A 9,857-nucleotide genomic window follows, 5' to 3' on the forward strand; every position below is an offset into this window, starting at 1 on the left:
CAGAAATAAGTCTTTTTAACTACATAGTAGATGCCTGGTAAAAACAAACAAAAAAACATGTACATTTAAGATCCATCCATCCATCCATTTTCTACCGCTTATTCCCTTCGGGGTCGCGGGGGGAGCTGGAGCCTATCTCAGCCACAATCGGGTGGAAGGCGGGGTACACCCTGGACAAGTCGCCATCTCTTCGCAGGGCCAACACAGACAGACAGAGTTAAACAAAATACTTAATTAATAAATAATACATTTTCACTCATCTATCTAGTGAAAAAATGAATGTAATACATTTTTTTACTATGATTTGTATTTGTAAATTAATTAAAAGGTCAAAAATAAGTATTTTAACTACATAGTAGAAACATATAAAAATGCCTGGTAAGAAATTTTTTTTAATCCCAATTAAAGTAATATTTATTTTCACTGTATGCTGAATGTGGCATTTTGTTCATACAATGTCTGAAGTACATAAATAAAATTTAATTAAACAATATACTTAATAAATATTAACTAAATAATACATTTTCACTCATCTATCTAGTGCAAAAATTATTTAAAACATTTTTTTAGTATGATTTTTATTATCCATCCATCCATTTTCTACCACTTGTCCTTGTTTGTAAATTAATTAAAAGGTCAGAAATAAGTCTTTTTAACTACATAGTAGATGCCTGGTAAAAAAAAACAAAAAAAACATGTACATTTAAGATCCATCCATCCATCCATTTTCTACTGCTTATTCCCTTCGGGGTCGCGGGGGGAGCTGGAGCCTATCTCAGCTACAATCGGGCGGAAGACGGGGTACACCCTGGACAAGTCGCCACCTCATCGCAGGGCCAACACAGATAGACAGAGTTAAACAAAATACTTAATTAATAAATAATACATTTTCACTCATCTATCTAGTGAAAAAATGAATGTAATAATTTTTTTTTACTATGATTTGTATTTGTAAATTAATTAAAAGGTCAAAAATAAGTATTTTAACTACATAGTAGAAACATATAAAAATGCCTGGTAAGAAATGTTTTTTAATCCCAATTAAAGTAATCATATTTATTTTCACTGTATGCTGAATGTGGCATTTCGTTCATACAATGTCTGAAGTACATAAATAAAATATAATTCAACAATATACTTAATAAATATTAACTATCTAGTGCAAAAATTATTTTAAAAATTTTTTTAGTATGATTTTTATTATCCATCCATCCATTTTCTACCACTTGTCCTTGTTTGTAAATTAATTAAAAGGTCAGAAATAAGTCTTTTTAACTACATAGTAGATGCCTGGTAAAAAAAACAAAAAAAAACATGTACATTTAAGATCCATCATAAAAAATACATTATTACTTGAAGTCAGCTAAATAGTAGGAGGTGTTTTTACATGACAGCAAATAGGAAGAATTCATGGTTTGATAATAAAGTCCTATTCATCGTGAAATAAAGCTGTGGAAAAGGAGTCATGTGACATTAGTGACACTAGGGAACGTCGACATGTTTGCTCTAAATGCATCAATCAATAAACCCCAGCAGTTTGGAAATGTGTCTGCGTATCTCCGGCAGCTTCAAGCCGTACACCAGAGGGTTGAGAAAAGGCGGAATAACGACAAACTCCAGGGACAAAATGACAGCGGCGAAGGGGTTCACCTCCTCCAGGTCGTACCTGCTGAGGGCGATGTCGCAAAAGGCCGTGATGGAGAAGATGATGAAGGTGACCACGTGCGCCGAACAGCTCTGGAAAACTTTGCCTTTAAACTCGTCCGAGCGTCTCCAGCAGGCTTTGACGATGCGGGCGTACGTGTAAAGCACGAAGAACAGGGGACAGAACACGGTGGTGACGGTGACCATCATACCCACCACGTTGTTGAGCGTGGTCGGAACGCACGACAACTTGACCACGTTCCAGTTGGCGCAGAAGACTTTCTGTATGTGGTTGCCGCACAGAGGCAGCGAGGCGGACAGGTAGATGCACGCGGCCAGGAAGAAGGCGGGCGGCAGCCACGCCAGCGCCGCCAGCGACAACGCCCTGGCGGCGGTCATCCTGGTGTGGTAGTGCAACGGCTGGCACACGGCCACGTAGCGGTCGTACGCCATGACGCTGAGCGTGGTCATCTCGTTGCAGGCGTACGTGTAGACGAAGTAGATCTGCGTGAAGCAGGCCGTGCGCGAGATCAGGTGGCGGTTGGACAGCAGGTCCAGGAGGAGGCGGGGGAAGAAGCCGGTGGAGCCGTACAGGGAATTGAAGGACAGGAAGGCGATGAAGATGTACATGGGCTCCTGGAGGCTCTTCTCGCGACCGATCACCAGGATGATGACCAGGTTGGCGCACACGATGAAGCCGTACAGCGCCAGGCACACGGCGAAGGCCGGGTAGCGGTAAGGCCCGATGTGGACAAACATGGTCAGGTTAAAGTACGAGGTCGCGTTTTCCATCCCCGGTCCGCGATCAAACCTACACGCTCATGACGCGGCCGGAAGTAAAGCCCGCCTGCGGTTCCACGGCGTCTGTGAAAAGGGCGAAAGGAAGCCGTGAAAAAGACGACGGAGGTCAGCTTTGTGCGGACTTACCGATTCGCAAAGAGCGTTCGTCATGTTCCACGCCTCGCCGCGTCTGAACTGTGAGCGCTCGCTCGCTCGGCTTTATGCTGCTTTGGACTGGCGTGCACTCTGGAGACTTCCCAGCATCCATCGCTTCTGACACTCATTTTAGAGGCGGGCCGATCCGTTCAAGTGCCGACAGTAGTAGAGATGATGTTTGATAAGAAATTATCGAGTTTGAGCCTATTATCGAATCCTCTTATCAAACCGATTCTCTTATCGAATCCAGATAGGTTGTTGTATATGGAACAAAACACAATATTTGGTTTAAGAAAAGTTCACTTTTATTTTATAAGAAAAAAAATAATAATAATAAATAAATAAATATTGACTGTTACCCCCCTAAAAAAGTGGGACTTTCAGTCCCTTGGGCACAAAACTGAAAATAATACAGCTCTCCAAAAAGTGCACTTCTGCTGCTATTGGAACATACTAACTACACACAGCTAACAAACAATCCAAGACGTCTAATAAAGTTCCAAAGCAGATTAATCAATTTAGGCTCTTTATTGTTGTTGATCTTGCTTTGTCTTCTTTCATCTCCGTAATATCGCTAAAATTTGTTCTATTTTATCCACTAGCGAAGCTGAGATCATTATTCATGCATTCGTTACGTCTCGTCTACTGTAGCGTATTATTTTCGGGTCTCCCTATGTCTAGCATTAAAAGACTACAATTGGTACAAAATGCGGCTGCTAGACTTTTGACAAGAACAAGAAAGTTTGATCATATTACGCCTATACTGGCTCACCTGCACTGGCTTCCTGTGCACTTAAGATGTGACTTTAAGGTTTTACTACTTACGTATAAAATACTACACGGTCTAGCTCCGTCCTAGCTTGTCGATTGCATTGTACCATATGTCCCGGCAAGAAATCTGCGTTCAAAGAACTCCGGCTTATTAGTGATTCCCAGAGCCCAAAAAAAGTCTGCGGGCTATAGAGCGTTTTCTATTCGGGCTCCAGTACTATGGAATGCCCTCCCGGTAACAATTAGAGATGCTACCTCAGTAGAAGCATTTAAGTCCCATCTTAAAACTCATTTGTATACTCTAGCCTTTAAATAGCCCCCCTGTTAGACCAGTTGATCTGCCGTTTCTTTTCTTTTCTCCTCTGCTCCCCTATTCCTTGTGGAGGGGGGGGTGGGGGGGGGGGGGCACAGGTCCGTTGGCCATGGATGAAGTGCTGGCTGTCCAGAGTCGGGACCCGGGGTGGACCGCTCGCTTGTGCATCGGTTGGGAACATCTCTGCGCTGCTGACCCGTCTCTGCTCGGGATGGTGTCCTGCTGGCCCCACTATGGACTGGACTCTTACTATTATGTTGGATCCACTATGGACTGGACTCTCACAATATTATGTCAGACCCACTCGACATCCATTGCTTTCGGTCTCCCCTAGAGGGGGGGGTTACCCACATATGCGGTCCTCTCCAAGGTTTCTCATAGTCATTCACATCGAAGTCCCACTGGGGTGAGTTTTTCCTTGCCCTTATGTGGGCTTTGTACCGAGGATGTCGTTGTGGCTTGTGCAGCCCTTTGAGACACTTGTGATTTAGGGCTATATAAATAAACATTGATTGATTGATTGATTTTCCTATCTTGCACTGGACTGTTATTTTATTTATTTTTACTGAAATACACACAATGACAAATGTATAAGCTATGTGATTCAATTAACATACTCAAATTGAATACACAATATGTAAATATTAGCTTCACACAAGTATACAGTACTATCATCAAACAAATACTTCTGAGTGTTGAAACTATTTCGATGGTGGAAATACACGACTGGCAGCCATTTTAAGTCCTCAAATCATCCATTGAAACAGTCCACAAAAATCGTTTTTCAATAAACATCTTAGTTTTAAATTTAACCACTCTCCACCTTAATATTGAGTTACATAAACAAGTTAAACAGTTTACTTACAGACTTATCTTTTCCAAGGCTTGTAAGAGCTAACACAACTTGTCTACTTCTCAATTGTCTCATGAACTGAACTGACTCGCCAACCCGGAAGTGGCCAGACTATTGACGCGTAGTATTTTCATATCGCCACAAGGTGTCAGTAAGAGTCTACAATCAAATGGGCATAACATTGCCCATTTGGGACTCGTTCCCAGGGATTCGAATAAAGAACCAACTCTTTTTCTTTACTATAGTGGTCTCGATAACAAGTACCGGTTCTCAAAAAGGGATTCGAGTCCGAGGACTCGGTTCTTTTCTTATCGAACAACCGGGAAAACCGGGTTCGAGCATCATCCCGAGACAGTACTGATAACAGGGTAGTCCCGGTCTTAAGAGCGATAAAACCCGTGAAAATGTTTTCGCTTATTTTCGAGGGGTGCCCAAAAAGTCGATTTACATCCCAACCACGCGCTTCGTATTCATCACGATTCTAAATCCATTCATCCATTTTCTACTCCTTGTCACTCTCTAAATCAGACCAGGGCAAATTAAGGCCCGGGGGCCACATGCGGCCCATTGAGCTTTTCAATCAGGCCCGCCGGACATTCCCAAATAATTTTTTTAGATCTTTAAGATGGAAAGTGTAGCTGTCATTATGATGTGCAGTGATGTTTTCTAATGACCGTAAGTCTTCAACTATACTACGTATTTCAATTGTTGGAATCTGCGCTTATGGATGATATACCAGTTACTTTGGTAATCTAATTAGTTACTATGGTCATCTAATTAGTTACTATGGTAATCTACATCACAGCAGCTCAGACGAGGCACCAAGCAGTGTGGGCGGGAAGCGTTTCCACAGACGCGGAAGGAGATTTTCACAACATAGTTCTAAAGCTTAGTGATATATAGAATAGAAAGTACTTTATTGATCCCTGGGAGAAATTCAGCAAATATCGGATATATCAGATTGTAGGTGGGTTTATTTTGTACCCTTTGCGTTCATATTGCACTGTTTGTTGCGTTTCACTTGATTGTAAAATATGTCGATCGAAAGGGGGTGTGACGTTCATAAGTTGTCAATATTCAGTGTTTTATCGTTCATAGAAAAATGTCAAAATTCCATTACGTTTTTTAAGGCGGTCTGTCATAACGTTTTTAAGCATTCAATCAGACAATATTGTGAGGTTTTGTATTAGTGTTCCTAAAAATAGATATACCGGCCCCCAAACACATTTTTTTCTCTAAATGTGGCCCCCGAGTCCAAATAATTGCCCAGGCCTGCTCTAAATCATTCATATTTAAAAAAAATCAATTTAAAAAAAAAACAAAACATTTTTTTTATAAGTATCACTTTTTAAAAAGACGTTTTTGGACCATGTCCGTGCATCCAGAAGAAGATTCTCTAACCTGTAAACTGTTTTGAAAAAATTTCACGATACTTGACGTAAATTCCGGACTAAAAGCCGTTAATTTTTTCCTACGCTTTGGCTCGTGCAGCTTATAAAACAGTGCGGCTAATTTATGGATTTTTCTTCGTTGACGGCCATAATAAAAACAGTTTAAAAAAAACAAATACAAGCAAATACACTGAAAAGGTGTTCCTTGTGTGTGCTGGAGCGCCATCCTTTGGACGAGTTTGTTCACTGCAAGTGCTGCATTGTTCTTTTCTTTAGTGCTTTGAACTGGAAGTACAAGTGCCATTCCGTCTTCTAGATGTCAAAAGCGTTTCTACTCGTACGGATTCTTCATTCATCACTCCAAGCAGCGTTTGTAAGTTTTACAATATAACTAAAACAATTCTTACTTACTAAACTGTCCCAATGCGTGATGTCTGTAGGAGTGTTTTTATGCATATTTGTACGTGCTATCCTAATGTAACGCAATAGCGTCGTTAGCATTAGCTAATTGCTAACAGGCATTCTTTTTGTGTTGTTTCAGTTTAACAAATTCCTCAGTAAATTCACCAAAACGTCACTGTGGAGTTATTGAGTCTGTTTAGCTGATTGGAGAGCTAGCTTCCACAGCTAGTGGGTCCATGAGGATGACTTCGGTTTTGTTTGATCAGCCGTTTTACTGCCGTGTTACAGACACTGTTTGCAAACAATTAAGGTATGTAAATAAACATATACAAAGTATTTCTGTGTAAATACCTCATTTCACAACATATATATCTGCGGCTTATAGTCCGGTGTGGCTAATGTATGTAAAAATAGATTTCCTCCTATAAATTAGTGGGTGCGGCTTATATAGTTCGGAAAATTGTCACGACGGGGGGGTCGCAGCTTACTGCGAGGTTCGTTCCCCCGGGATGCAAACGGACCTCTCCGGACAGGACTTGCAGGTAGGAACATGGTTTATTCTTGAAACTCAAAAGTAGTACAACAAAACGGAACACAAGGCGAAGGCACAACGCGCTGAACACACTTGGAGATAACACTTAGCATAGACTATGGACATGGAACACTCAAGAAACTGTGGCATGAAATAAACAAGACTTACGTAGACAAGGCATGAAGCGAACAATGACGCCAGGCCGACTGACCGGCAAAGGCAGGCTTAAATAATGCCTCTGATTAGAAACAGGTGAGCGTCCCGAACACCAGAGGCAGGTGAAAACAATAAGCAGCCATGGCAACCAAACCAAACTCAGAGGTGTCACAAACAGGAACTCAAGGAGTCCAAAACTAACAGAAAATGATACGGGCCACGAATCATGACAAAAATACAGTATTTTACCAAAAGATTGAATCTAGAATCGTGTTGAATCAAGAATATTTTCTAGATCGAATCGCTACGTTCCCAAATACTATATACTACCGTATTTTTCGGACTATAAGTCGCAGTTTTTTTCATAGTTTGGCCGGGGGTGCGACTTATACTCAGGAGCGACTTATGTGTGAAATTATTAACACATTAGCGTTAAATATCAAATAATATTATTTAGCTCATTCACGTAAGAGACTAGACGTATAAGATTTCATGGGATTTAGCGATTAGGAGTGACAGATTGTTTGGTAAACATATAGCATGTTCTATATGTTATAGTTATTTAATGACTCTTACCATAATATGTTACGTTAACATACCAGGCACGTTCTCAGTTGGTTATTTATGCCTCATATAACGTACACTTATTCAGCCTGTTGTTCACTATTCTTTATTTATTTTAAATTGCCTTTCAAATGTCTATTCTTGGTGTTGGCTTTTATCAAATAAATTTCCCCAAAAAATGCGACTTATACTCCAGTGCGACTTATATATGTTTTTTTCCTTCTTTATTGTGCATTTTCGGCCGGTGCGACTTATACTCCGGAGCGACTTATACTCCGAAAAATGAGGTACTATTATTTTCCCCAAATGAGTTTTTGTTGCGTTAATCAAATATCTACATTTGTCGTCATACAAATATCTACATACATATATATATATATATATATATATATATATATACATACATATATATATATATATATATATATATATATATATATAAATATATACATACATATACATATATACATGTATATATATATATATATATATATATATATATATATATATATATATATATATATATATATATATATATATATATATATATATATATATATATATATATATATATATATATATATATATATATATATATAATATATATTTATTATGTTTTTTTATTTTTTTATTGATAATGACTTTTTCATTGTAGGACATAATATTCATTAAACTGAAGGTGCAGTGAAAAAGCTTTCCATGTTTGTTCCAATACCTCCTTCCATCCATCCATTTTCTACCGCTTGTCCCGTTCGGGGTTGCGGGGGGGTGCTGGAGCCTATCTCAGCTGCATTCGGGCAGGTACACCCTGGACAAGTCGCCGCCTAATTCTAGAACATAATGTCAAGTGTGGCATCATTATTTAAAATAAAGCAAATAAAGCCTTTTTTTTTCTCTGAACTTTAATCATTATTTGTACTTTTACAATATATATCACTGTTAGTGTGTCTTTAACAGGTTTTTGAGTGGTGAGCTTTTATATTTCTGTTGTACACAACATAGGGGGGGTTAACATGTATGTGGTTTCATCCCACTACTACTTTGTAACATAAATAACAGATGCAGTCAAAAAATGTATATAAGAGTTACATTTTTGCAACCTATTCCACACACAAAAAAATGTTAGGTCGATCCAACAGTAGCCGTATTTTTTTCAGCTTGCAAACTACAAATGTGTGCACCAGCTTGAGCAAAATATTTAAAAAAGTCATTTTTCTACAAAACATTTATCAGACCGACCCTCTTTATTGTTCATCTGTAATACACACAAAAACAGTCAGCAATTCCCTTCATTTAAACCACCATTTTCTTTGTAAAATATTTCAGAATGTTATTGCGAACCCTTGATGTTTTAAGGCCGTAAATAATAGGGTTGAGTAAAGGTGGGATCATGAGAAACTGGATGGCCATGAAGTTCCTCACACTCTGATCCATGGATTTGGATCCGTACCGCGTGTACATGAGGTCAAAGAGCAAAGCCACGGACACGTTCAGCAAACACAGCAGATGCGGCACACACGTCTGCGAGAACTTCTTCTTGCCCTCTTTGGACCTCAGGGCTAACTTAATCAGCTGGACGTAGGAACAGAAGATGAAAATATCGTATCCCAAGTAGAACATGATAAAAGTGAAACCGACAGTACTGTGGGTTGTTATGGAATTGCAGGACAGTGTCAGGATGGACCAGTTCTCGCAGTACAGTTTCTGTATGTAGGAGCCGCACAGCTGCAGTCTGGAGGTCAATACCCATGTTATACTTTGGCTGAACAGAGGTACAAGTCTGGAGAAGGCCACCAAAAACACCACCCAAGTTTTAGTCATGACAGAGTGATACTCCAGCGGTCGACATATGGCCACGTATCGGTCGTAAGCCATCACGGCTAAAATGCTGAACTCTGTCGCTGCGTAGGAATAGATGACATAGAGCTGCAACAAACACCCAAAATAAGATATCGTGTGGCTGTCAGACAAGAGATCATACAGGAATTTGGGGTAAAAAGCCGCCGTCCCATACAGGGCATTAACGCATAGATTGCACAGGAAAACGTACATGGGTTCGTGGAGTTTTTTCTCCAGTACGATGGTGACGATAAGGACGCCGTTGACCAGCAGAATCACACAGTAGCACAACAGCGTGACGCAAAACAGAAGAAGTCGCAGATTTGTCGTCATATGACTCAGTCCTGTTAGGTAAAAGAAAGTGAGCACCGTTACGTTTGACATCCTTTACCCATTCCGTGTATCAAGTATTCTCCGGGACTGGTTTCTTTGTCAGTGGTCTTGTTGACGGATCGA

The 9,857-nt window shown here is 40.0% G+C and overlaps 2 protein-coding genes across 2 annotated transcripts; both read right to left on the reverse strand.

Moving 5' to 3' along the window:
• Nucleotides 1-1,515: 1,515 nt before the first annotated feature.
• On the reverse strand, nt 1,516-2,436 carry LOC133574131 (olfactory receptor 6N2-like). The gene has a single exon (XM_061926208.1). The coding sequence runs from the start codon at nt 2,434-2,436 to the stop codon at nt 1,516-1,518; it is 921 nt and encodes a 306-aa protein (XP_061782192.1).
• A 6,343-nt stretch (nt 2,437-8,779) lies between these two features.
• On the reverse strand, nt 8,780-9,857 carry LOC133574229 (olfactory receptor 13D1-like). Its single transcript, XM_061926325.2, has one exon. The coding sequence runs from the start codon at nt 9,783-9,785 to the stop codon at nt 8,856-8,858; it is 930 nt and encodes a 309-aa protein (XP_061782309.1). The 5' UTR covers nt 9,786-9,857; the 3' UTR covers nt 8,780-8,855.

The sequence above is a fragment of the Nerophis lumbriciformis genome, linkage group LG31 (assembly GCF_033978685.3).
Source record: "Nerophis lumbriciformis linkage group LG31, RoL_Nlum_v2.1, whole genome shotgun sequence".
Lineage (NCBI taxonomy): Eukaryota > Metazoa > Chordata > Actinopteri > Syngnathiformes > Syngnathidae > Nerophis > Nerophis lumbriciformis.

Bases quoted from the DNA above. Each gene is read 5' to 3' on its own strand.
- LOC133574131 (XM_061926208.1), bottom strand. From the start codon at position 2,436: ATGGAAAACGCGACCTCGTACTTTAACCTGACCATGTTTGTCCACATC.
- LOC133574229 (XM_061926325.2), bottom strand. From the start codon at position 9,785: ATGTCAAACGTAACGGTGCTCACTTTCTTTTACCTAACAGGACTGAGT.